At 42.5% G+C, this 27,256-nt stretch overlaps 2 protein-coding genes across 2 annotated transcripts in view; one reads left to right on the top strand and one right to left on the bottom strand.

Annotated features, from left to right (window-relative positions):
• The window catches only part of BFSP1 (beaded filament structural protein 1), a 43,792-nt gene extending 34,690 nt beyond the window's left edge, over positions 1-9,102 (top strand). The window contains exons 6-8 of the mRNA XM_036245053.1: positions 3,530-3,750; positions 5,820-5,905; positions 7,987-9,102. Of these exons, the coding sequence (XP_036100946.1) occupies positions 3,530-3,750; positions 5,820-5,905; positions 7,987-8,951 (1,272 nt within the window). The 3' untranslated portion in view covers positions 8,952-9,102. The remainder of the gene's footprint in view (positions 1-3,529; positions 3,751-5,819; positions 5,906-7,986) is intronic.
• Positions 9,103-23,707: 14,605 nt separating this feature from the next.
• The window catches only part of PCSK2 (proprotein convertase subtilisin/kexin type 2), a 322,138-nt gene continuing 318,589 nt past the window's right edge, over positions 23,708-27,256 (bottom strand). Inside the window, exon 12 of the mRNA XM_036245861.1 lies at positions 23,708-24,407. Coding sequence (XP_036101754.1) covers positions 23,921-24,407 — 487 coding nt within the window. The 3' untranslated portion in view covers positions 23,708-23,920. The remainder of the gene's footprint in view (positions 24,408-27,256) is intronic.

Here is a 27,256-nt window from a genome sequence, read left to right as displayed (position 1 = left end):
GGGAATCATTTGTGAGTCTGGAATGGATTAATTCAATTCACATTATTTTTAATGGGAAAAAATAATTAGGTTTTCCAACAAATTGCTTTTCGAACAGCCTTCCTGAATGAATTAAGTTCCAAAACGGAGGTTCCACTGTATTTTCACTGAAGTTGCTTAGCACCACCTAGTGGTAGATTTGGGTAAGACTGTAATCAGTGAAAGACACTTGATTTTGTTTCCTTTTTTTTTTTAAATCCTCACTGTGAGATGGTTTCCTGGGTCCCTCTCTACCCCTGTTGTTCAAAGACAAGTCCCACAGCTCTGCTTGAACACTTACTCTTCCATTCAACCTTTACTGCTAAGCTCAGGATGAAGTTCAACTTGCCACTTGGCTCACACTTTCCACCTGCCTCACTCCAGTATCCACTTGGCTGCTTTCACCCAAGAAGTCCTGGGCTGGCTGTGGACTGTTGTCTCTTCTCCTCTAACTCCTCCTGCAGTTCCTGGCACCTGTCCCTTTTCTCATCACTTCTCTTTCTGGAAGTCCCTTTTTCTCTTCAGTACCCAGAACTGGTCTTACCACCTTCTATAAGCCTTCTCTGACATCCTTCAGCACCACAGGGCCTCTCTATGTGCTCTGTGATGCCCTGGGCATGTCTCTGTGACCAAGCTGCCTTCCCCACTGGACTGTGGGCTGGCTCCTAGAAGGAGGGTCCATGCCTCATTCTCCAACAGCCAGGCGGGTGCTGGACAGCTCCCTACACCTGTGCTGAGGTCGCTCACCTCAGAGACAGCACTTGAGTCTCCTTGGAGCTGCTGAAAGTGGGGCTCTTATTATTTTTCCTGAGCACTTCTCCTTCTGATGAATAGTTTAAATGATTGAGCTATAAAGGCCACATCAATGTGGACATAAGTCTAGTTTTATAAACCTGGTCAGCATTTAACTGGACTGTGGGATCTTGGTGACTCAGGCAGAACCACGTGGAGCACCAGTGCCAGTCACAGGTTGGAAGTCATCCACAGAGCCTCCCTCCCAGAGCAGTTGATCCTCCCACAGACTCCAGCACAGGACAGCCACCCGCCGACTCATGAGATAGAAGAAAGATCATGTTTTCCCTGACAGTCCAAAGATTATAGATGACACTTTCCTAGTTCCTGATTTTCCAATTTGTGACAACCCTGTTGTAACCCAGGAGATCGACCAAACTCAGATGCCGAGATGGGGTTTAATAAAAGGAGTTTATTGAGCTAAGTCCGCAGGCACCTGCAGTATGTCCCACACAGGAGTAACTGCGGCCCCGGAGAGCTAAAATGGCTCCTTTTTATAGGATTTTGTAAGGGGGTTGCTACGTGTAAGCAAGCATGTTACAGAAGTGGAATTTAGCAGTTAGTTAATTACCTGTTACTCAGTTTCCCAGACATCTCAAAGGTCAAGATGTTTTCAATAGATTATCGCTGGTGCCGCCCAGGATTACTCAAGGGTTAGTCATTACCCCAGGTTTAGCGATTACTTAGGGATTAGTTAGTGAAGAATGTTCTTCAGTAAAAGAGTAAACTGACAACCCCTTTGGTTGTCGTGAAGGCCTCTGGGAGTTTAGGTCAATGGCACTGAGTTATAACAACCCTTTGCTATCCTGTTTGCATTTTAAAAGTTTGCTAAGTGAACATGCATAGGGAGGGGCTTGATGGGGGTCACACTGAGTCCCCTGTGTCTTCTGTGAGAACAGCCTAGTGGTGCTTGCCTGTTGATCTGTGGGAATGGGAGGTTTTCCCTGGGCCTTGGAGTGTGTGTGTGTGTGTGTGTGTGTGTGTGTCTGTGCATGCACACTGCTCATCCACTGCTGGGATGAGGCTGAGGTGGCAGGGTCCATGGTTTCTGGAAGTGACTCAACCTATACAAGTGGGTCTGAATCCTGCTGTAGTATCTATGGGCAGATCACTGCCTGTGTACCTCAGTTTCATCATCTGTAAAGTGGGAATAACAACTGCTTAGGTTTGTTGTGAGGTTGATGAGTTGATCCACATTAGAACTCACTAGCACAATCATTACTCTGTCACTCAAGGCTGGGGAACCCATACCCAAGTGGTTGATAGCTCTCTTCATACATCATTCATTCTCTTACTTTTTATTCTGGAACACTTCAAACATACAAAAGTGAGAGAATAGTCTCATGAGCCCCATATTCCCATCCTCCAACACATGCCCCCCCCCCCATGTAGTTCTGAGGCAATCCTGACACCATGTCATCTTATCCAGCAATATTTCAACATACATCTCCAAAAGATGAAGGTTATTTTTATAGAATGCAAGACCATTAACCCACCTTTAAAAATTAATAATTTTATGATATCACTAACTGTCCAGTGAGGAATCAGATTTCCCATTGTCTCATAATTTTTTAACCAAGGTGATCTTTACATATATCATCACTCTCTTCAATGCACAGTACATTTATTTGACAGTTGCATGCAGTAACCACAATCAGGATTTAGGACAATTCCCTCACCCCAAAATTGCCTCAGCTGTCCTTTTGTAGTCAACCCCTCCTCCACCTCCCCCTGGCCCCTGGCAACCACTGAATCTGTTTCTACCCCTCTGGTTTAGTAAGTGGCTCCTTGTATATTGTCAGAATATACAAGCTCTGAAATATAAAAAGTAAATATAAGGCCACCTTTTCTATTTTCCCACCTTAATTTTAACTTCCTTTGAATTAATATGTAAATAGGATTTCCCTGAAGTTATTTTATGTATACACGAGTGTGCACACATGCAAAAACACACAGGCACACACACACACATACATTTTGGCTACCAAAACATATTATCAGGAGAAAATTAAAGCACCAGACCTGGCTGGTTTGGCTCAGCAGCTAGAGCATTGGCTGGCAGACCCATGGGTTGCGGGTTTGATTCCCAGTCAAGGGCATGTATCTGGTTTGCAGGTTTGATACCCGGCCCTGGTTGGTGTCGTGCAGGAGGAAACCAATTGATGTGCCTCTCTCACACTGATGTTTCTCTCTCTCCCTCCCTCCCACTCTATCTTAAAAAAAATAAAAATAAAGCACCATAGTGATTAAGAACAAGGAAATGAAAATAAATTAATAAAAATTGGGGGAGGGAGAACAAGGTAATGTCCCCCCCCCCGAATTATTTCAGTAAAATTAGCATCTTATCTGTTTAGAATGTGTTCTCCTTTTTACTTATTTTTTAGCTGTCAGATTTATGCCAAACTCATTGAAGTATAAAGAATATACTTTATTTGAATTGTACATTTTATTCCATGGACAGCAGTCTTCTTACTTTCTGAGGTTGTCCTCTTCGGACTGCCTTTGAGAGCTGATTTCTGTGGAAGCTGATGCAGGTGTGAGGAGAGGGAGCTCAGTTTTCACATTCTTCTTTGGCTTAAGGATTCCAACATGATTCCATTACTGAGAAGAAATAAACAAAACAAAACTTGACGCGCTGAGTCCAGATTTTTCCTGTCAAGTCTGGGTCTTGAGGGAGAGAATGGGGTGGGTTTTCTTACAGCTCTGTCATTGCCCGCAGACAGTGACCCTGGAACAAGCTATTAAGGATGCCCACGAGTGTTACGATGATGAGATTCAGCTCTATAATGAACAGATTGAAACCCTGCGGAAGGAGATTGAAGAGACTGAGAGGAGCCTGGAGAAGTCTTCCTATGACTGCCGGCAGCTGGTGGTCGCCCAGCAAACCCTGAAGAATGAGCTGGAGCGGTATCATCGGATCATTGAGAGCGAAGGCAACAGGTGTGGTCACAGAGGGGCACAGCCGAGAGACTGCCTCCCTCTCCATGCTGCTCGCTCACTTAGCCCACAAACCCTTGTCGAGTGCCTCCTGTGCGCCAGTCCTAGGCAATGGGGCTGTGGCAGGAAATGAAACACAGAAAGCATGACCTCATGGGCCTTGAATACTAGTGGGGGCGACAGATGATGAACAAATTTGTAACAGAAGGAGTATGACCTATGACAAGTACTAAGGAGGAGATTATAGCAGGGAAGAGGGGACTAGAGATGGGAGTAATAGTGGGGATGTTTGAAATTTTGAGTTGAGCAGTCAGAAACAGTCTCATGGAGAAGGCTACTTTTTGCTTCACAGGCCTCTGGGGATATAACTGTCTTAGCAGATGGGATGATCAGGAGTATTTATTTTTTAAAAATTTAAAAAATGTTATTATTGATTTTTTAGAGAGAGAGGAAGGGAGGGAGAGATAGAAATATAGATGTGAGAGAGGAACATTGATCGATGGCCTCCTGCGTGCCCCTACTTATCCGTAATGGAGCTGTGACTTGAACTCCACTCGCTTCAAGCTGGGAAATAAATCTCTATCTCTATCTCTGTCTTTTTCTCTGTCTCTGTCTCTTTCATCTACATCTGTATCTTTACCTACACCTACCTGTAATTCTTCTCCATATCATTTTATGTCTACACTTAAACCTACATCTACACCATCCACATGTACGTGTGCACCTATGCCTACATTTACATTACCTACATCATCTACACTTACACCTATAGCATCTGTATCTATATGTATACTTACACTTAAACTTACCTCTACATATGTATACATCATGTATACTTATATCTACATTTGTATTACCTACAGGTACACCTACACACTACATTATCTACATCTGTACCATCGATATCATCTACAATCACATCATCTAAGTCTGTACCTATACCTACATCTATAGCTACATTATCTACATACATATTTACACCCACAACTACATTGTCTACATCTACATTTCATCTGTGTTATCTGTATATCTACACTACATCACCTATATTTACATCTTCATGTATATGTACATCTACACCTAAAACTACATCATGTACATCTATGGCTGCATGGATATTAATATCCATATTTATATCTGTAATTATCATCAAAAAGAAGATTGGGGACCGCTACTTCATATAAGGACTCTGATTCTCTATTAAGTTCTGATTCTTTGATTTATTCTTGCTGATATTTTAGGTTTAGATTGAATTAAAATAGAAGCACCCAGAAGTACCCCACAAGGAGCAGTTCTTTCTTTTTCTCTGGGTGCTCTGTCTTCACTACAAGGACTTGAATGTTTAATAGGAAAAGCAAGATTTTTCCCCTGTTGTCATGGTCAATGTATCTTTTATAATTCCAAATTAGATTTATGTCACAGTGAACATTTTGTGCACACATTTATGAAAATGATTCTCTAACAGGCATTTAAATGTCCGTGTAAGATTTTTGTTTTGGAGGCAGGGGTTCACAGGAGGTACCCAGATGCCCTTTTTGTTGGTTTGTGTATAACTTCTAATTTTATATACTGATTTCAAGTTGATAAAAATGTTGCAAGCATAGAAGAAGCAACTCCTGAATGCTTTTTATTCAGATTCAGCAGATTTACATTTTGTGTCAATTGCTTTGTCTTTTTTCTCTTTATTTATACATAATGCATATTATTTTTTAAAAACAAATTGGAGATAGTATACTCTTGTTGCCCTAAATACTTCAGCTTGTGCTTTGTTTTATTTAAAAACAAAAACAACACGACAACAACTTAGAATTGGCCTTTTGAGATTATAAGCAATCCCCACTTTACAATTTCTGTAAGTGTGTTTCACAGTTTATGACTTGAGCTCAAAGAAATGAATGTTTCCTTTACATCCTCATCCAGTGTGCAGATGTGTATGTGGTTCATGAGAAGCTGGATCTAGAGAAGCTTTTGTTATTTTTGCTCACAATTAGAGGGTCACTGTTACCCCTGACCATCCGTTTGGCTTGATGAGTTAAAGATGTCAGCTCCCTCTTTCTGGTTCTTTCTGCCAGGCTGAGCTCCACCTTCATTGAAACACCTGTCATGCTGTTCACCTCAGGCCACGGAGCCTCTCTCAGCCCTCGACCCAGCAGGAATGGTAATGTTTCTCAACCCTGGCTTCTGCTGTTTTCTGCCCTCAAAAAATGGAAAAAATTAAGTGGCTTTATCCTTGAACTTAACATTCATGCTTCCTTCCAATCAATCTATTAGGAAATTAAACACTTTTAGTTGGCATCTCCTTCTCTCCCTCTCTGATATACTCCCACAAGTGCTAAGGGACTGAACCAAAAATTCACAGGAGAAAAATCAAACTTGGGGACAGACCACCTTGGGAATGCCATTCCCAAATGGGAAGTATTTAATGGGGAGGAAATTACAATTCAATATTCAGAATATTGAATTGCACTTCTTCCTCCTGCCCCACCCCTAATTATTCTATAAAAAAGTGCTTAATCAGTGTCTGTAGCAGAGTACATGCTCAATTATTGCACATTTTGTCTTCTGTTCGCAGCTGAGCAGAAATAGCTTGGTTGGCAAGCGTGGTTTCTGTCTTCAACATTTGGTCCTTTGGGGATGGTTTCATGCCACCCACAGCTAAACTTTCCCAGTCCTGGACAAACAAACACAGTGTCTGGGAGAAGAGAAGATGGTAATGTTAGTTTCCCACACTGAGAGTGCCTTCAAATCCCCATGTCTCAGAAAGCTCAGACGGTTCTGGAAATGGGTTCCAGAGTTGGAACACGGTTGGAAGGGGCAGCAGTTCCAAGTCCCCAGACACCCAGGGCCAGCTCCAGGGCTGTGTGGACCATGCACATGCTCTGCTATGTGTCTTGGCATTTTTTTTTTTTTATCCTCACTCGAGGACATTTTTCCATTTTTTGTTCAGGTAGAGTGGGAGGGAGAGAGAGGAACAGAGAGAGAGAGAGAAACATCGACGTGAAAGGGACACATCGAGTGGCTGCCACCCACACGACCAACCAGGGCCAGGGAAAAACTGCAACTGAGGTATGCATCCTTAGCGGGAACCGAACCCGGGTCTCTCTGGACCGCAGGCAGATGCTCTAACGGCTGAGCCAAACCGGCCAGGGCAAGTCTTGGCATTCTTAATCATTTTGAACAGGGGGCCTGCCTCTTTCTTTTGCACTGGGCTCTGCAATTCTCTAGCTGGTCCTGCAAGCACCCTCTTCTTCCATATCTGCTCCCTGTTGGCTTCCTTTGACATGTCCCTCTCTGCATCCCCTCCTCCTTTATGGCTTCATGGCCCCTTTCCTGCTCACTCTTCTCTCTCTTCATGAGTCACGCTAGATGCCCTTGCTTAGTCCTCTGGTTAACAGAGGGAGGGGATGGAGAAGACCTTTGGGATGAAAAGTTAAAAAAAAAATCACCATGTGAGTGTTGCAGAAAAGCCTCATGGATGAGGCAGTGTTATATTTTGTATGTTTTCTTAAATTTTAGTTTTTCCTTTTAGTCAGATGAAATAGATGTGGCCTTGGGAACAGGGGATTCCTATTAGTTCTGAATTTAATAGTATCACTTCCCCTTTTTACCCATGAGGAAAGGGATGCTCACCAAGGAGTGGTCATATTTAGCTTGGGATGCATGTGGAACAAGGGAGCAGCCTTGTGGATTCATACGATTCCCATATCTGAAGCCATTCTGAGCATATCAGAGGCCCAGCAGCTCTGCCATCTCTCCCTTGGGGAAGTCCAAGGTGGGAATCACTGAAATTGATTTTCATAGTTTAGCCTGTGGATCCAGGTAGCTACTCTACTATGAGCTCAGCAGGGGTCTGGGGTAGACAGGAGGCGTTGCTCCTACCAAGGATTATTGTAGTAGAATCATGCATCTCAGTGAGTTGTACCCAGTGGGATGGGAGCGGTGAGAGTCAGAATAAGTATCTTCCCTCTCCTTTGCAAACCCAGAGGGGTCAAGTGACTTGTCTGAAGTTGCACACTTGGTGGCAGAGCTAGGTCCTTAACATGGCCTATGGACATTACAGATCTAGACTTCTTTCTCTGTTGCTTTGCCCCATAAATAGTAAATCTACCCCAGTGCTAGGCATTGTTCTCTAACATAAGCAGCATAATTTTCAATGGATACATTTTCTTCCTCTTTCATTGACAATTATATTTGATCTATTGCCCATTTATTTTTTAATCTAATTTTTTTATTTTTAAGATTTCACCAGGGTTGTGCAGGATATAACAACAGCAAAACCAAGACAAAAAGGCCTCCCCAAGAATGTTCCAAGGAAACAGGAGATTATAGCTAAAGACAAAGCAGATGAACGTTTGGAAGGTGCACCACTGAAAGGTCCGGCAGACACCAAGCTGACGCGGGTGGCAGCTGAAGAAGAAGGGGAGGATAGGCATGAGTCAGGGAGGGAGGAAGCAAGTCCCCCCACCCCAGAAGGGGCTCCACGGGATGTGCCAGATGGAGGGCAGGTAAGCAAAGCCTTTGGGAAACTCTGCAAGATGGTCAAGGAGAGAGTGAGAAGCCCCAAGGAGCCCGAGTCCCCAGCTGACCTCTACACCAAAGGCCGGTACGTGCTGGTCTCTGGGGATGCCAGTTACCTGGACCCTGGGTTCTGTGCCTTGTCTGCCCCAATCAGAGGTGGAGTGGTTGTTTCCATTGAAGACGACTCTCTGCATTGTGATGGCACTGTGGAGCCCTCTCCCGGGCAGCCCCAGCCCCCTCTGGAGAATAGACAGGGGGGTCCACAGGGGCGAGAAGATGGTCACCCACCCAACCAGCATACTGCAGACAAGGAAAATGAGATAAATACTGAAGAACTGAAAGGTCCCAGGGAGAAGCATGATAACCAGAAGGAGGATGAAGGGCTCAGGAGGCCCTGTCTTGTGGTAACACCTGGTCCAGAGGGACCATCTGCACTCTCACCCCAAAGGCCTGGGGCCAGTCAGGGTGGATCTGAGGGCCAGGGAGATAGGAGTGGCAGCCTGCAAGAGAGAAGCCCTCCCAGGACTTTGGCATATGAGAAGGTGGAAGTAACGGAATCCATTGAGAAATTTTCAACTGAGAGCATTCAGACATATGAAGAAACTGCTGTTATTGTGGAGACCATGACTGGAAAGACAAAGGCAAACAAGAAGAATCTGGGAGACAATGGCTGTCACAATGCCTAGGCTCCAAGGGGAAGGCCTCTGGGCCACTGTCGGGAGGTACCTTGATATAGAACAAAGGATACAGAGTGAGGCTTCCTGTTTGGATTAGATCATAGCTGGCCTGTCTGGCATTGCCAATGAAACCTAATTAAAAAGATTTGTTTTGCTCGCATATCGTTTGTCTAATTAACAGGGGCCTTGAGAATGTAGGTGGAGCAGCCACACGCAGGACAGGGCTCTCTGTTAAATGGCCACCAAGCCGTGGTCATTTAGGAAAGAGACATACCCTTCATCGTGGTTCTTTGACACTCATTAGAGTGTTTGAATTTCACACAGAAAGTGCTCATTGATGGCACTGGCTCACTTGCATTGCATTTCAAGCGCACACACATGCTCATGTGGAGAAGTGTTAGACATGAAATAATTGAAGGCGGCTGTCTCTGTCTGGGTTGCCCAGAAGCTGATCCTGAAGCAAGGCTTTGAATATAATTTGTTTTTAATTTAATTTTATTTTTTATAATTAAAAAAATAGTTTTTCTTAGAGAGAGAGAGAGAGAGACATTGATTGGTTGTCTCCCGTATGCACCCTGACCAGGGATCACACCTGCAGCCTGGGTATGTGCCCTGACTGGGAATCGAACTTGCCACCTTTTGGTGTATGGGCTAATGCTACAACCAACTGAGTCACACTGGCCAGGGCTGAATGTTGTTTCTGAGAGATGTGATCTCAGGAAGCACCACTAGGGCAGCGGAGAGGGAGACAGGGACAAAAGGCAGCCGGTAAGAGCTGTGCTACCAGGTCGGTTACCACTGTGGGCAGCTGGAGCTCAGTGCCCCTGAGGGACTCTGGGAGATGAAATAGAACATGTGCCATGGAATTATCCTCCCTGAGGGGTGAGGGAGCAGGTTTTAACCCACCAACTCCTGTCAGCCAGTGGGGAGGGCTGCTCCCAGGGCATTACTATGAAAATGCATGGAAATGGTGAAGGTCATGGGGATATAAGTGGGACACCAATGCTGTCTGCTATAGCATATGTTCCAAATGTCCTTCTGTCTGGCTTCACATGTTCTCACTCAGAGATTGCCATTGTAGGTTATGTTTTAGAAAGCAAAATCAAATGTCAACTTATAGTTCTTTGTTTAGGAGTTAATTCATCCAACAAGAATTTATTGAGCATATACTATGTGCCAGACAGTATACTATGCTGAAAAAGGGAGACTTTTAGATTACTTAATAATTACTGTAATATGGTAAGCTGTAACATATGTGTATGTTCATTATCCTGTGCACACACACATGTACATGTGCATATGGGTACCTACTGTGCCACACCCTAGGAAATAGAAATTACTTTTAAACTAGAATCTTTACAGACATTTTTGTGTCACCTCTAGGCATCTATTTTTCTACTAACAGTCCAAAAGTAATTTTTATTTATACTGATTAAGAAAGCGCTCCTTCCTTTTGTAGATGCTCCAAAATACATTAAGTACATTGAGTGAATACGCTTAGAAGGATTAGTGCATCTGCCTAAACAAAAGCATCTGATGAGACAGCTATCCATTCTTTTTTTTTTTTTTTCAATTTTATTTTTTTATTAATTAATTTTTGTTACAGATGTTTCTCCTTTTCCCCCACTGATTCCCCCTTCCCCTCCCTCCCTGCCCTGTTCCCAGCTTTGTTGTCCATGTCCATTGTTCATGCATACATGCATATAAGTTCTGTGGTTTATCTCTCCCCCACCACCCCCTCTTCTGGGGATTGTCAGTCTGTACCCCATTTCCACATCTCTGGGACTACCCCATTCCTCAGACTTATGTTCATTATATTCCACAAATAAGTGAGATCATATAATACTTGTCTTTCTCTGTTTGGCTTGTTTCACTTAGGATGATACTTTCCAGGGTCCCTCCATGTAGTCTCAAAGGATAAGAGATCTTTCTTTCTTACAGCTGCATAGTACTCCATTGTGTGTATGTACCACAGCTTTTTTTTCCATTCGTCTACCGATGGACACTTGGGCTGTTTCCAGATCTTAGCTATTGTAAATAGTGCTGCTACAAACATGAGGGTACATATATTCTTTCAGATTGGTGTTTCAGGCTTCTTAGGGTGTATTCCTAGAAGTGGGATCACTGGGTCAAATGGAAGTTCAATTTTTAATTTTTTGAGGTAACACCATAGTGTTTTCCATAGTGGCTGCACCAGTCCGCATTCCCACCAGCAGTGTATTAGAGTCCCCTTTTCTCTACACCCTCGCCAACACTTGTTGTTTGATGATTTGTTGATGGCAGCCATTCTGATAGGTGTGAGGTGATACCTCATTGTTGTTTTAATTTGCATCTCTCTGATGATAAGTGATGTTGAGCATTTCTTCATATGTCTCTTGGCCATTTGTATGTCCTGTTTGGAGAGGTGTCTATTTAGTTCCTCTGCCCATTTTTTAATTGGGTTCTTTGTCTTCCTTTTGTTGAGTTGTATGAGCACTCTATATATATTGGAAATTAACCCCTTATCTGATATATTGACAATTATGCTCTCCCATATAGTGGGTAGCCTTTTCATTTTGATGATTGTATCTTTCGCTGTGCAGAAGCTTTTGAGTTTGATGTAGTCCCATGTGTTCATTTTCTCCTTTGTTTCTATTGCCTTAGGTGATGTATCAGTGAAAATTCTGCTGCGTACGATGTCTGAAATTTTGTTGCCTACAGTTTCTTCTACGATTTGTATGGATTCATGAGTCACATTTAAGTCTTTTATCCATTTTGAGTTTATTCTTGTTTAGGGTGTAAGTTGATGGTCTAGTTTCATTTTTCTGCATGTAGCTGTCCAATTTTCCCAGCACCAGTTATTAAAGAGGCTGTCCTTACTCCACTGTATGCTCTTGCCACCTTTGTCAAATATTAATTGAGCATGTAGCCTTGGATCCATTTCTGGGTTCTCTGTTCTGTTCCACTGGTCTATATGCCTGTTCTTGTGCCAGTACCAGGCTGTTTTGATTACGGTGGCTTTGTAGTATAACCTGAAATCTGGTAATGTGATCCCTCCAACTTTGTCCTTTTTTTTCAAGATTTCTATAGCTATTCGAGGTTTTTTTTTTTTTTTTTTTTTATCCTCACCCGAGGACATTTTTCCATTTTTTGTACAGATAGAGTGGGAGGGAGAGAGAGGAAGGGAGAGAGAGAGAGAAACATCGACGTGAAGGGACACATCGAGTGGCTGCCACCCGCACGACCAACCAGGGCCGGGGACAAACTGCAACCGAAGTACGTGCCCTTAGCGGGAACCGAACCCGGGTCTCTCCAGACCGCAGGCCGACGCTCTAACCGCTGAGCCAAATTGGCCAGGGCTCGAGGTCTTTTTTGATGATTGTATCTTTCATTGTGCAGAAGCTTTTGAGTTTAATGTAGTCCCATGTGTTCATTTTCTTCTTTGTTTCTATTGCCTTAGGTGATGTATCAGTGAAAAATCTGCTGCGTATGATGTCTGAAATTTTGAAGTACTTGTTCTAATTCTGTGAAGTATGCCATTGGTATTTTAATGGGGATTACATTGAATCTATAGATTGCTTTGGGTAATATAGACATTTTAATGATGTTAATTCTTCCAATCCATGAACAGGGTATGTGCTCCCACTTTTTTATATCTTCCTCTATTTCTTTTTTTAATGACCTGTAGTTTTCTGCGAATAGGTCCTTTATTTCTTCGGTTAAGTTTATTCCTAGGTATCTTAATTTTTTTGCTGCAATGGTAAATGAGATTGTTTCCTTAGTTTTTCTTTCTGTGAATTCATCATTGGTGTATAAGAATGCCATCGATTTCTTGATGTTAATTTTGTATCCTGCTACTTTTCCAAATTCATTTATTAAGTCTAATAAGATTTTGATGGGGTCTTTGTGGTTTTCTATGTATAGTACTGTGTCGTCTGAGAATAGTGACAGTTTCACTTCCTCCTTTCCAATTTGGATCCCTTTTATTTTTTCTTTCTGTCTGATTGCCGTGGCTAAGACTTTCAGTACTATGTTAAATAAGAGTGGCAAAAGTGGGTATCCTTGCCTTGTTCCTGTTCTTAAGGAAAATGCTTTTAGTTTTTGCCCATTAAATATGATATTGGCTGTAGGTCTTTCATATATGGCCTTTAATATGTCGAGATATGATCCCTCTATTCCCACATTGCTGAGCGTTTTTATCAGAAACGGATGCTGGATTTTGTCGAATGCTTTTTCGGCATCTATTGATATGATCATGTGGTTTTTATTCTTCATTTTATTTATGTGGTGTATCACGTTTATTGATTTGTGAATATTGTACCAGCCTTGCCTCCCTGGGGTGAATCCCACTTTGTCATGGTGGATAATTTTTTTGGTGTATTGCTAGATCCAATTTGCTAGTAGTTTGTTCAGATATTTGGCGTCTATGTTCATCAGGGATATTGGCCTGTAGTTTTCTTTCTTTGTAGTGTCTTTTTCTGGTTTTGGAATTAGAATTATGCTGCCTTCATAAAACGAGTTCGGAAGTCTTCCTTCTTCTTGAATTTTTTGAAATAGTTTGAGAAGAATGGGTGTTAGTTCTTCTTTGAATGTTTGGCAAAACTCCCCCGTGAAGCCATCTGGGCCTGGGCTTTTGTTTGCTGGGAGAGTCTTGATTACATCTTCAATTTCTTCTGTTGTTATTGGTCTGTTCAAGTTTTCTATCTGTTCCTGGTCCAGTTTTGGGAGACTATGTATTTCTAGAAATTTGTCCATTTCGCTTAGATTTTCGAATTTGTTGCCATGTGATTGTTCATAGTAGTTGTTAATGATCGTTTGTATTTCTGTGGTGTCAGTTGTTACTTCTCCTCTTTCATTTCTGATTTTGTGTATTTGGGATCTCTCACTTTGTTTCTTGGTGAGTCTAGCTAAGGGTCCATCAACCTTGTTTATCTTTTCGTAAAACCAGCTTTTTGTTTCATTGATCCTTTGAATTGTTTTTTTTTTGGGACTCTGTGTCATTTGTGTCTGCTCTGATCTTTACTATTTTCTTCCTTCTAATTGCTCTGGGTTTTGTTGTTGTTGTTGTTGTTGTTTGCTTTCTAGTTCTTCAAGTTGTGAGGTTAGATAGTCTATTAGAAAATTTTCTTGTTTTTTTGAGGTAGCCCTGTAGTGCTATGAACTTAACTCTCAGAAATGCTTTCGCTGCATCCCATAGATTTTGTGTTGTTGTGTCTTGACAGCCATCCATTCTTAGAGGAAAATTGATGGAGTCATACGTTACATTTCCTTATTTCTTCGTTATGGAGAATAGAATGTTAAATGGTGTCACCTTTCTATTTAGAGCTTTAAAAAAATCTTGTTCTGAATTTATTTGAGGTTTTGATTTCAAGAAAGAAATGTACTTTTGTTGTTCTTTCTAAAAGATGAATTGAGAACTTACTCCGTTGCACAGTTTAAAAATATTTATAATTTAAAAGCTTAAGAGAGAATGATGGAAACCATTAGCTGGAGCCCAGAATGTACTAGGAATTTGGGCCAGTATATATGTTATAGTCAGCATAAGCCACTGTAAACCTTTTTGTTTTTCTCATAAAGCCTTTTTATTTTTTAGACTATGTATTCAGTTAATATTCTTATTTTAAAAAGCAGGGGTACCTTTTTGGAACGATATTTTTATATTCAATAGGTAATCAGTAATGGGTTGGGGACCTGTTCTGTGTCAGGCACAGACCTGGGCATCGGGGAGACAGCAGTGAGCAGTCAGAGGTGGTTCTGCCCCACACACATGACATTCTGGTGGAAGGAAATGTACAAGCAAGTAGATAACTGAATAGGAGAAAATCAGAGACACTACTAGAAAGGAAATCAATAGGGTGACGTGTAGGAGTGACTGGGGATCCATTTTGGATTGGGTGGTCAGGTGAAGACCCCGTGGAGGTGATGTGATCTAAATGACAAGCTGGGTGAGTTATGTACAGATCTGAGGGAAGGGCATTTCAGGCAGAGGGAACTACAAGTGTAAAGGCCCTGGGGCAGGAATGGACTTAGCCTGATCAAGAAGGAGAAATAGCCCAATTGATGTGGTTCACTGGTTGAGCATTGACTCATGCACCAAGAGATCACCAGCTCGATTCCCTGTCAGGGCACATGCCCAGGTTGTGAGCCAAGTCCTCAGTGGGGGGCATGCAGGAGATGGCCAGTTGATATTCTCTCTCATTGATGTTTCTATCTCTCTCTCCTTCTCCTTTCCTCTCTCACTAAAAACCAATAAAGAAAAAAAAAAAGGAGAAATAAAGGGAATTATAGGAGCACAATGGAAGGAGGTGAGGTCAAGGAGGGAGACAGGGACCAGATAAGCACCATTTCTTGTCAAGCTCACTTCAACCTGCAAGCCAGGCTCCCAGTGTGAAATGTGGGGCAGCTTGCAGTGGATATCTTGGAGTCTAGTCAGGATCTTTGTCTACCCTAGAGTCCCAGTTGCTGCTTCTCCACTTTTTCTGATAGGTTCTATTTTCTCCAAAAGAACTGAAAGCTGCAGAATAGGTTCATTTTCTGGCATTTCTTCTTTCAGAGTCTTTGAAAACAAGCACTTTAGTTTTGCTTCAAATATTTTTATTGATTTTTAGGAGAGAAGAAGGGAGAGAGAGAGAGAGAGAGAGAGAGAGAGAAACATCAATGTGAGAGCAGAATATCAATAGGCTGCCTCCTGCATGCACCCTACTGGTAATTGAACCTGCAACCTGGGCATATGCTGTGACCTGCAACCTTTTGCTACATGAGATGATGCTCAACCAACTGAGCTACACTGGCCAGGGCCAAGCAGTTTAGTTTTTCCGAAAGTATTTTTTGTTAGGAAACAGGTTCAGAGCATGCCTGCTAATAGCATTCGTGACAAGAGAATGATGGAGCTTTGACCAGCCCTGAGATACTGAAGTGCGAGTGCTGCGGGTGCTGGTTCTAACTTATCCCAGAGGGCCCCTGGCCTCCTCTTTCTGACTCAGCCGCAAGTCCAGCACTGAGGTGTTCCCAAAGCTGCCTCTCCATAGAGAAGCTGTGTCCCAGCTCTCCACACCTCCCATTCTCCAAGCATTTGAGTTGATGACCAGTAACTGCTATTGTATTAGCCGCCCTGGGTACTGAGCCCTCAATTCCCCCAACTCTCACAGTTCTGGTTCATGCCTAGGCACCCAGGCTTCTCACACTAAGCACACATGACTCTCTGCCTTAGAGGTTCCTATGACCCTGGGGACATGCTTGGTCCACACACCAGGCAGGTGGGGAATGCTGGGGTGCTCATGAGGGGAGGAGCCTTCAACTAGGATAGACAAGACCTGATGCATAAACACCCCAGCCTTTTCTTCCCTCCACTGGGATAACTCTGAGGCATGTTCTGCACAGTCCTTACTGGACCTGAGCCCCAGATGCCCACTCATCAGTATGTCTTGAATGAGTATGTCCCCTTCTTTTCCTATCTTATTTCCTTGCTCCCTTATATAAAGATGCTTCCTTTCAAATAGGTGACCTCAACTTTTTGCCTTCGAGTTGGCTTCTGGGAGGACCCAACTGAAGACAGCTAGTTGGCATCTGCCTAGCACCACCTCCCATTACACAGGTGGCAGCCCTGGTCTTGCATTATTGAGGCACTGCTGCTCCCACACTGGGTAGAGCCCTGATCAGACCGTCCAGACATCCTGCCTTCCTCTGGCTGTGGGTGGGCAAGTGTCCTAGATGAGGCCTGTCTTTGGAATTGGAAATCTGAGTCCAGGGAAACCATGAGGGAAAGTGCTGGAGCTGGCCCTGTGATGGGGGAGTTCTGCTGTGATCACCACTGGTTCCTGTTGTGTGTCCCTGTCCCCAAGCATGCTCCCCTCTCTCTCCCTTTTCTAGGTGGGTGTAGAGGCCAGGCTTTCTTTCTGTTCTGAGAGCTGCTCTTTGTGGTTTGGACACATGCTTGTTTGTTTCTGTTAGTTGGCATTGCTTCTTGTTGCTTGCAACTCCAGAGATCCCCAAAGTGACTGCTAATGAATGAGGTTTGGTATCATTGGAGAATGTAAGGAGGTCTGAATTAAGTTGGGTTGTTTCAAAGCAGACCCCAAACAAGGTCTTGAATGCAGGGGTTTACTAGAGAAGTGATCACGGCAGCTCAGGGTGTCGTTAGTAAGCACCTATCTCAGCTCCAAGCCTACCTTTCTACACAGGGGTGCGGGGCTGGAACCTGCCAGCTCCTTCCTGCTTTACCAGTGTCTCCCTGGGAGGAAGAGTGAAGGGCTGGAGGAGGGAGAAGGGAGCTGCTCCATCCTGCCTGTCTCTGTTGCTCTCACTGCACCACTTCACCCTGGCAGCGGCAGCTCTTTCTGTAGCAGGAACTGGATCCAGTTTTCAGTTTCTCCAACATTTACAGAACTGGCCTCATGACCACCTCCTCAGAGACACCTGCATTAGCCAGTTGACACACCTCCACAAAGATCTAGGTCTTCCAGAGGCCTGCCATGTGCACTCACTCTCCACCCAGGGCATGAAAGGCCAGTCAGGCACGTGGTACCCCCTCCCCAGGACCTCAGCAGGGTCCCAGTATGTCCCTGACTCCCTCCCCTGTTAGGCTGCTTGGTCCTTGTGATACTTTAGTTCTCTTTTGCCTTTCTAATTAAGTAGGTAGTACTTATTTATACTACTCAGTTTATGGTGCTTTATATTCAATTTTTTCTGTGTACACCACTCCTGGAATTTCTTTCTCCTGACTGGTGAAGAAAGGGCATGAGACAGGGAAGGGAGGCACCAACACAGGCAGCATTAATCTGCTGCCACTTCTGTGGGCAGCTGGGGTTCCATCCCACAGGGGATCCCCCAAAGAGACTTGGTAGAACATCTTCAAATAGTCTCAACAGGAGGTGAGGAAGCTGGGACCTTTCTGTACTGGTCCCCTTCCTTCTCAGGTGAGGTGGCCTAGGCATTGATCCCCTGGCACTTCTGCCTGGAACCCACCAAGTCTGGTTCTTCTTTGCAGCCAGAGAACACCTGGCAGAGAAAGCACCTTGGCATGTATGAAATTGTCTATAGGTGACCTCTGGGGCAGGTCAAGGAGAGAGCTATAGGGCAGAGGTTGGCAAATGTTTTTATAAAGGGCCCAATTACAGGCTGTACCACCTGTGTATGTCTCAACTCTGCCATTGTAGCATGAAAACAGTCATGGTTGTTTTCAATAAAGCTGGATTGAGTCCCCAGCTATAGTTTGCTGATCCCTGGTGTAGGGTATGCACTAACAGGGTCTAGTGCAAAATTCAATTTACATAACAGAAGACAGTTCTAACCTGGCATCTCTTCCTTCCTTCCCCTTTCTCGTTCAAAAATTCCCTTAAGGTTTCTCCTTGACTTGAAGCTTATAAGAAAAGATCTTCCCCTGGCCAGTTTGGCTCAGTGGTTAGAGCATCGGCCTGCAATCCAGAGAGACCCAGGTTTGGTTCCCGCTAAGGGCACATACTTCGGTTGCAGTTTGTCCCCGGCCCTGGTTGGGTCGTGCGGGTGGCAGCCACTTGATGTGTCCCTTTCATGTTGATGTTTCTCTCTCTTTCTCTCTCTCCCTCCCATTCTGTCTGAATAAAAAAAAATGGAAAAATTTCCTCAGGTGAGGATGAAAAAAAGAAAGGATCTTCAAGCCACCATTATAATCAAGTTTATCCTAAAATTGTTGTATCATAGGTTTATAATTGGGATATTGCTGGTAAATAAAGTCACCTCAAACTCTTGGCATTTGGCACATTGATGATGAGGAACACTATTCAAGTGCCTGGATTAGTACAAATGTGACTCCACAGTTCTCATGCTTGGATAAAAGCAAATAGATACCACAAAAAGCCAAATTGACTTAAGTTTTATTAAAAGAAATAGAGTTTTTGAGATGAGATGTATATTCTTCCAGAAGATATATCCTTGGTCAGTAACTTCACTGCACTGGAGCACTCACCGTTCACAACTACCCCTTCACCTACGTGCTTGTGTCCTTATGACCAGGAGCTTACCAGGTGGCTTATCTGTCACCAGTGGTTGGTCAATGTCTCCAGGACATGGGGCCAAAAGAGAAAAAAAACAGGTTGTGGAGTCTGCCTTCTGTCCAGCTTGGGGTAGCCTGTGGGGTGTCCTCTTAGGTGCCCAGGGACATCTTTGAGGGTGCTATGAGGTGGGACACCCCACCCTGGGATGGTAAGGGTAGGTTGGCCTGAAGGCTCCATGGTGGAAATTGGTGACCGTTAATGTTCAACCTAGGGAATCCCCAGCCTCGTTCGGCTGTTCTGGCATCTAAAGCTCTGTGGGCTGAAATTTCTAATTGCCCCCATTCCACCCCAAACCACGCAGGACTGAACAATAGGAATTTATGGCCGAGTGCATTTCTCATGATCAGTTCATTTTGTTCCTAGGTTCACAAACAGTGAGTTTCTTCTAAGTGTGAAGAGAGAAATGAAGCTGACAGGCTGCCTTGGCAAAATTGCCTCAGATCAGACCTTGATTCCTGGTCCCTTTAAATCCAAAACCAAATTCAATCAGAGTCTTTTGAACACAAGGCAAGGGACTCTTGGCAACAAAATGCACAAGAGACCAGTGGAAGAACTCAAGTACTAATCTGATTAATTTGCAATGCAAAGAGGGGGGCCATCTTTCCTAGAGATGCAGGTGCTAGAATCCTTTATGCTGTTTATCCCTCTCTTGGTGCTAATGACTGTAGGAGGCCAAATAAAGCATCAGGAGGCTGTGGGTGGGCATGGAATTAGACCGTTGGCAAGAGAATAGGGTTTCAAGGGCACTTGTCTGGGGATGGCTTCCCCAGTGTATTGGGCTCTAACTTCAACAGACTTCAGCTCTTCAGAGACTGGAATTTTCCTTTACACCAACCTCTGTGTTTCCCTAGGATGAACACCACCAGGTACTGTTTGCAAACATTCATCCTAGACTTTCCATTTTTCTAAGCTCCCAGGAGCTGAGTTCATGCTCCTCCCAGCATGCTTTCTGTTGACTCATTTTTTCTTTTGGAGAACCACCCAGCTGGCTACAACCAAATCACTGTTGCTGGCCCAGGACACATTCTGTGCTGATGTTATTTCAAACTCCCAGAGTCCTTATTTTCTCCTACAACATCTGTTTCTACTCTTGGCTTTTTGGTTTTTAGAAATTTTTATTAAATTAACATCTTTGTATCCAAGAACTTACTTTGGCTGTGAGGGTACCAGGTCCCCTAGTTCAGCATTTTTCTCTCTAAATATAAAATTCTTGTCTGTGTTTCCTAAAGGTTTTGTAGTGTGTGGTTTTCATGTGATCACTCCTGATGAAGGTATTGGTCATATGAAAACTGCTGCTATTAATTTATAAGTGATGGTAACAAAAGCATGTAGTAGTAACTTTATTTTTTAACTTAATCTTTTGGAAATCAATCTTTGAACTTAAGTATCCAAAAGCAGTGTCTCAGTTTGTCACAGATCAGACTTTACACCTTTAAGTATCTGTGTTTAGTCATAGGTTCTCTTTAAGATTTTACTAAAGGCGTATGATAAGTATTATATCATAGGACACATTTGAAAATTGTTTTTACAATAAAATATAAAGATATTAATATTTTATTAATAACTATTAAGATTTGCTAGAATAGCATGTGGTTTACATGGGCTACTGTTAGTTTAGAATACTGTTCATGGTACCATCTATGAAGAAAGGTTGCCATGTAAATCAGTACTTAGCAATATGTTTTAAGGGCACGTCAAGCTATTTCTGTCTGTAATACTTATCAAAATTCTGTTAGTTGTTCCAGCTGCTTACATTTAGGCAGGGTTATTGACCAGTGCTGGCTGATGCACTGTAGCTTAAGTGACATGTTTATCTCCTTCAGGCTGAACATAAAAAAGTGGGTAAGAGTCCTCCACAGGCTCTCTTCTGCATGGATTATGGCTGCCTTGTATTATGATTAAAAACCTAAGATTGAAGATTGAAACAGCCTGAATCCCTGAGTCACTGCATGGAAGTCTGTGGCCTTGGGGAGTCACCCGAATCCTCAGTGGGATTTGTGTGAATAAAAAATAAACCTTTGTTGTTTTAAACCGCTGAGATTCTGGGGCTGTTTGTTACTACAGTACAATTCGGTTTGGCCTGATGAATATATTCTTCAATAGTGTTCCTAAAAGATTTTGACTATGACACATGATCCACAATGAGAAATATATTTTACACTGTGAGACAATTCACACACTTAGACACACACACACACATCTCTGAAAAAATATTTCAGAAAACAATGCTTGGCATTAATATGCATGATCTATTCTATTCTAAAATGGTGTTGCCTCCCTAAATTTATTTTACAACCAGCTACTGGGATGTAACCTGAGTATTAAAAGTATTGCTGTAGGTGTATGATTTATTTGCTATTTATACATCTTTCATGTATAATTATGAAAGCAGGTTTTTTAGATCTCTCTTTAGCAACTTTTTATTATCTGCTCCTGGAATGGATGGCAGTGTTTTTATGTAATACATATAACATCCCACAATTTCTAGAAGGTAATGTTTTATTGTTAAGTTTCCTAATTTACATGTCTTTTAAAATTTGTTTAGGAAATTTTGTAATAGGGAGTAACAATGTTATCCTGATTAATCATTATTTACTTATTTTTATTTTAAAAAATAAATGACTGTAAATGTCTCTTCTATTAGGATAAAGGATATCATAAAAACCTCACTAGCTAGACATATTTTAATGTTAATACTGGTTTAAAAAAATAAAATAGAGACCAAATATTTTTATATAGCACTATATTTTTATATACTGTTTACTCATATCAAAACTTGTCATTTCTATTAAGAAGCTGATAAGTTATTCTCTAATTTCGTAAATTATACCACAACTGTGAAAATATGGACAACTATTTTATATTTTTGCTGCTATATAAGACATTTAATGTTTATACAGATAGCTGCAAAATTACAGAGGTGATGCAATGGGAATCAATGAACATTTTCACCTGAATTTCCACTGGCTTTTTCTTAGCCAGAATCATCTTTATATTCTCTGAATATTCTTTCAAAGATGAATATGATATCTGTTTTTTTGATAAATACACATACACACATTTTAGATATCTGTGTGTATATACATTTATACAAGTCTGTGTGTGTATATATACACATGCATATAGTCTACATATGTGTGTGTGTGTGTGTGTGTATTTCTGTGTGCACTTATACACACATGCACACTTAATGTCCTTTGGTTTATTTTCAGACTTTAAATGTGAAATGAATTTTTGATGATTTCCATTTATTTATTTTTTCTTAAAATCTAAACTGGTTTAAAAAGACCTTCACAACAAGTAATAAATTTCTTTTAAAAATTATAGATATTATTATACTTTAAAGCATTATATGGAGAGGGTCATATGGTGTCAGAGAAGGCAGAAATTCATGCCAACATGGGGGAAAAAGAAAATGGGTTTTCCAGACTTCTCTCTTAAAGTTGCAACCTTTGGGGAATGGAACTCCAGGCTTAGCTATGTGCTCTCAGGGGGAGGGAGAAAGAAAGCCAGAAGTGATTGATCAGTTCTTGGGAATCAAGTCAAACAAATGAATCATTTTTGGGGAATGGGTGGGCATTGGGGTTATGGAAGAAGAGCCAATCCTTGAGTAGGAAAACAAAGTGTCAACAGGTCAGAAAGCATTTCCATTTGGTAATGAAATGGTGTGGTGTCTTCAGGGTTGACAGGGGAAAGTGATGTATCAGCTTTAGATTACCTGTTAATCACCATCATGGATTGCTTAGTTGCCAAGATGGTGACTGTGATTTCCCTATTGAGGGCTTTTCTTGCTTCCTTCATGCCTCAGGTTACCTGGGGATGAGTTGGCATTTCCCCCTTTGGCATAAAAGGCTCCATATAAATGAAGGTCCATGTGAAGATGGCTTCTCACATCTTCAGACATGCCCCAGTCACCCTCTACACACCTGTGCCTGAGCAAAGGCCATTTCTCTAACACATCAAAGAAATTGCAACACGAAGAAATAAGATATTGCCCTCCAATCATGTTTTTGAAATCAAAGCCCAAGTTCATGTGTGGAAAGGTGTCAAAATACTCACTGGGCCTCTTGCTCACATCAGATTAAGAAGTCCCAAACTGAATTAGGAAAGGACACATTCCTGGGTTAAACTGCGATGGTGTTGCCAGACCTGCCTTTCATTTTTCACTTTTGGATAGCTATGTGAGAAACCCCAGAAAATCAGTGCTGAGATGAACTCTAAACAGAGTAATTTGGGCTTCTCTAGAATATTTCACCATAACTCAGAGCAGTAGCTGGTGAAAGGACAGCCAAGCTACATGATTTTATATTTGTCATGCTGGCTGAATAGGGTGAGTCATGATGTTGGCGTTAGTGATAAGATTTCCAATGCTCATGCTTTTTGACTCTTCTCCCTCCAGTAATTAGGACTCTCATGGATGGCATCTTTTGAATCACACTACCTTCATCTAGGTCACCGAAAAATCTTGCTAAGTTCAAAATATCTTTCCCTAAAGCATTCACAGCATCTCCTGTGCTTTAAGAGATTCAAGCTCACCCTTGGTTATGATCTTTGATTTTCTTTTTATGTAACAGGTCAGTTGAGACCATGAATAAATGTTCTTGAAGTCACTGTGTATAGCTTTTAAAATGCATACTCTTCTTTTCTCAGAGATGAAAAAAGTTGAGGGGAAAGTTGTCCAAGTTTTTTTTTTGCAGGACATCACCTGTTTAAATGACACAAATAAAGAACCTAGAGTCACAAATAGAATATAGGTGTTGGTGGGAACACTGTATTTGGGGCATAGAATAAAAAAGATTGCTTCCATTGTAATGAAAATAATCATTGACAGTGAGTGAAGCTTCAGATCTAGAAGTTGGAATCGCTTGTGTGGGGCTGACAATCGCTAGGTGCCTGACAAAGTATGGAGCGAGGATAGAGAGGCAGAGGTGGGGGAGGGGAGGGAGGTGCTGGAGCCAGGGTGCATCACTAGTTCTTGTGCAGGATGCTTTTCAGGCTTCTCTCCACAGCTTCATCCAGCTCTTCCTCCAGCTCCTCCTTCTTGGACATGGCCAGCTTGGACTGGTAATCCCTCACGACCTGGTCAATGTAAGGGGCGCTCTGTGTGCCATGCAGCATCAGTGTCCACTCCTTCAACACCCCCTTCTGGGGTACACTGCCAACAAATCCCAGCTCCAGGGTCCAGGCTCCACGGGCATCTTCCCCCCAAGTGTGGGTGGTCATGAAAGGCCACTTGTCAAAGCCCACCTTGGAGTCATCATCTCTTGGACGCCGGCTCAGCAAAATGGACTTAGTACCCATAGGGGAAGTCATGTTGATGTTCAGGTCTCCTCTCCTGGTTGCATTGACTGTGATGACAGCTTGGACGTGCTCGAGGTAGCGGACAAAATTTTCCTTCCCTTCACACGCATCGGTGGTTAAGGTCAGCACCAACTTGCCAGTGGATGGTATTTTCCTAAGGGCCAAATGATAGAAGATATGGTGAGGAATGGGCACATTGCTTGAAGGGTCTCTGAAGACAGCTTCAGGTTGCAGAAAGAGCAAAGGCTTTGAGGTTAATCAGACAGACCTGGGTTAATTCCTACCCCAGCTGTGTGAGCATGAGCAAGTTACTTATACTTTCTGAACCTTCTATGAGGAAGGGGAATGTAACTGCCCCTCCCATTTCTCCTAAGTCACCTCTGAGTTCACTGGCCACTGTGGCTCCCATGTATCCTGACTGCTTCCCACCTCAGACATCAGCATCTCCCAGCTTCTCCCCTGGAGCTTTTCCCTGTTCCGAGGCAGTTTGCTCAGCCTGTGTGCAGGGCTGCCTAAAAGTGTCAGGGATTTAACTCCTCAGGGATAATTCTCTACCAATGACTGATAGAAGGTGGTGAATAAAAATACCCTAGCTTCTCCATTCTTCAGTGGGACAACTCAGTGTCCCCAGTGGGACTTAGTCACTGTGGGCCACTAGTTGCTCATCAATGTACCCTTTATAGGCTTGTATTCTTCTTCCCTGTCTCACATCTCCACTTCCTCACTGGGATCATCTTTCAAAAAATTTTTAGCACCCAAGTCCCAGCTTAGGGTCTACTTTTGGGACAACCCAGACTGAGACAGGAGCTCATAACATCTTTCTTTTGAAGTGCTAAGTTCCTTGATAAGTAAAAGTTATTGCTAATGTGAGTGTTATTATTTTATCATAAAAAGCTGAAATTGGGTTAATTAATCCTTGTGAAGGACAGTCTTTAGGAGTCTCTTTGATCATAAATTTGGAGCCCAACAAAGGGTTAATCTCAGCATTTCAGCTGCCTGTCTATAACTTTGACAGTGAGATGCTCAAAGGCTCTTGCACCAGAAACATAATAAAGAAAACTACATTTGAGGATTGTATGGTGTAAGGGGAAGACTCTAGACTTTGGGAACAAAACTATTTGGGTTAGACTTCTGCTTCTACCGGTACTGGTCAGGAGACTTTGAGGTTAATCAGACAGACTTGAAGTCTCACTGTCACTGTGGGTGGGTTTTGTGAGGTTAAATAAGACCATGTATGAAAACACTGAGCATGGTGCCTGGCACATGGTGCTAGTCCCTTTCCCATAGGCCCTTTGCCTATGTTAATATCCTTCTTTGACATGGCTTTTATTTTAGAGCAGAAAATGATGAATATTTTAAAATACAAATCTTATACAGCATATCTACCAAAAGATGATGGTCACACCTGGCTCAGACCCAAGCCTTGGTTCTGCATTGCCCTTGGAGCCAACGCCATGAACCTGAAGCTTACCCTGCAGCTCACTGATAAAGGCAATAGTCTCCTGAGAAACTTAAAAAAGTATAATTAAACAGTTTCATGGAGTGCTTCTGTGTGCACTCTGCTGATGCTGAATAGTGCATGAAGCATCCATTGGCCATGGAAATCCAGTAATAATCGTGGAGGTGACATCCCAAACACCAGGTTCTGGGGAAATCATTCAATTTAGTGGAGAGCAGGCATATGGCCAGCTTTGGAGGTCAGGGTATGAATAACCACTACCTGGATCTCTCAAAGAAGATGCTCTGTACTCAGAACCTGCTATGTTAGACACATAACAGGTGAGCTGATAAATAACTAATGATCTTTTGGGTGCCAGCCTTCAGCCAGAAAGCTATGAGGGGTAGACTAAAGTTCTAGTTGTGGGCAAGGCATCTGAATTGTCTGAGCTCATTTTCCTTACCTGTACAATGAGGATATTATTACCTCCTACCTTGAAGAGTTGCTGTGAAGATAACTATATACACACACTCATATGTGTGGTATATTTACAAATGTCTAGACCAGCATTGATCAATAGAACTTTCTGCAATGGTGGAAATGTGCTATATCAGTCCTGTTCAATACAGTAGCCACTAGCCACATGAGGCTATCGAGCACTTGAAGTATTACTAGTGTGAGTAAGAAACTGCATTTTCAATTAATGTAATTTAATTTAATTTTAGTCATTAATTTAAACTTATTTAATTTTATTAAATAGCCACCTGTGGCTAGTTGCTTCTATATTGATAGCACAAACCTAAATTGTTTGTGTATGTTCAATTTAAACTTAATAACAGCACCACCACCCAGAAAATCTCTGGGGCTTCTGTTTTAAGCACATTCCATTTTTGCCATGGCTCAGACTCTAGGAAAAACAGCTGGGGAAACTGTGGATCCTGTTATGCAGGTTTTATGGCCACCTTGCTGAAGGCTTCTGGAATGTCCAGAACCTTAGGTGTGAGTAAAAAGCCACATTCTTCCACCGAGTTTCTACACAGACAAGCAGGCAGGTCCAGAGTGGAGGCTTTCTTTCTAGAGTGGAGTACCAGGGGCTCTGGAACTTTCTGAGAAGCACAGTTGGAGGTAACAGAGGTTGATGGCAGAGCCCAAAGCAGGAAGAGAGATCCCAGTTCTGAGTCCTGAGTTGCGTTTGGGCCCCTTTCCTATTTTGCAGGCCAGGTCACCTTGAAAAATTCAAGAAGGAAATTCACAAGCTAACAAATAGAGATTGTTACTCTGAGTAGTAGTCATTCTAGGTATTATATAGCATCACTAATCATTGTTAAATGCAATAGTCACTACTATAATAAGGATTTAAAACACAAGCTAGATTCTATAAAATTTCATTTTTGTCCCCATTTGCATCTAGAGTATTTATGGACTGAGGTTCAAAGTGTGACAGACTCTTTACAAGTCCATTTGTGAAAACTCTGGCAGAAAAATGACACTGCTTACCTGGGAAAAAACTGAAAATAGTTCTTAATTGGCTGAGAATTGGAGATAGGATGGAAATCAGATCCACA

The sequence above is a fragment of the Molossus molossus genome, unplaced genomic scaffold (assembly GCF_014108415.1).
Source record: "Molossus molossus isolate mMolMol1 unplaced genomic scaffold, mMolMol1.p scaffold_m16_p_6, whole genome shotgun sequence".
In the NCBI taxonomy this organism is placed as follows: domain Eukaryota; kingdom Metazoa; phylum Chordata; class Mammalia; order Chiroptera; family Molossidae; genus Molossus; species Molossus molossus.
The sequence above is the reverse complement of the archived record's forward strand: the minus strand, read 5'-3'. Positions and strand labels throughout refer to the sequence as shown.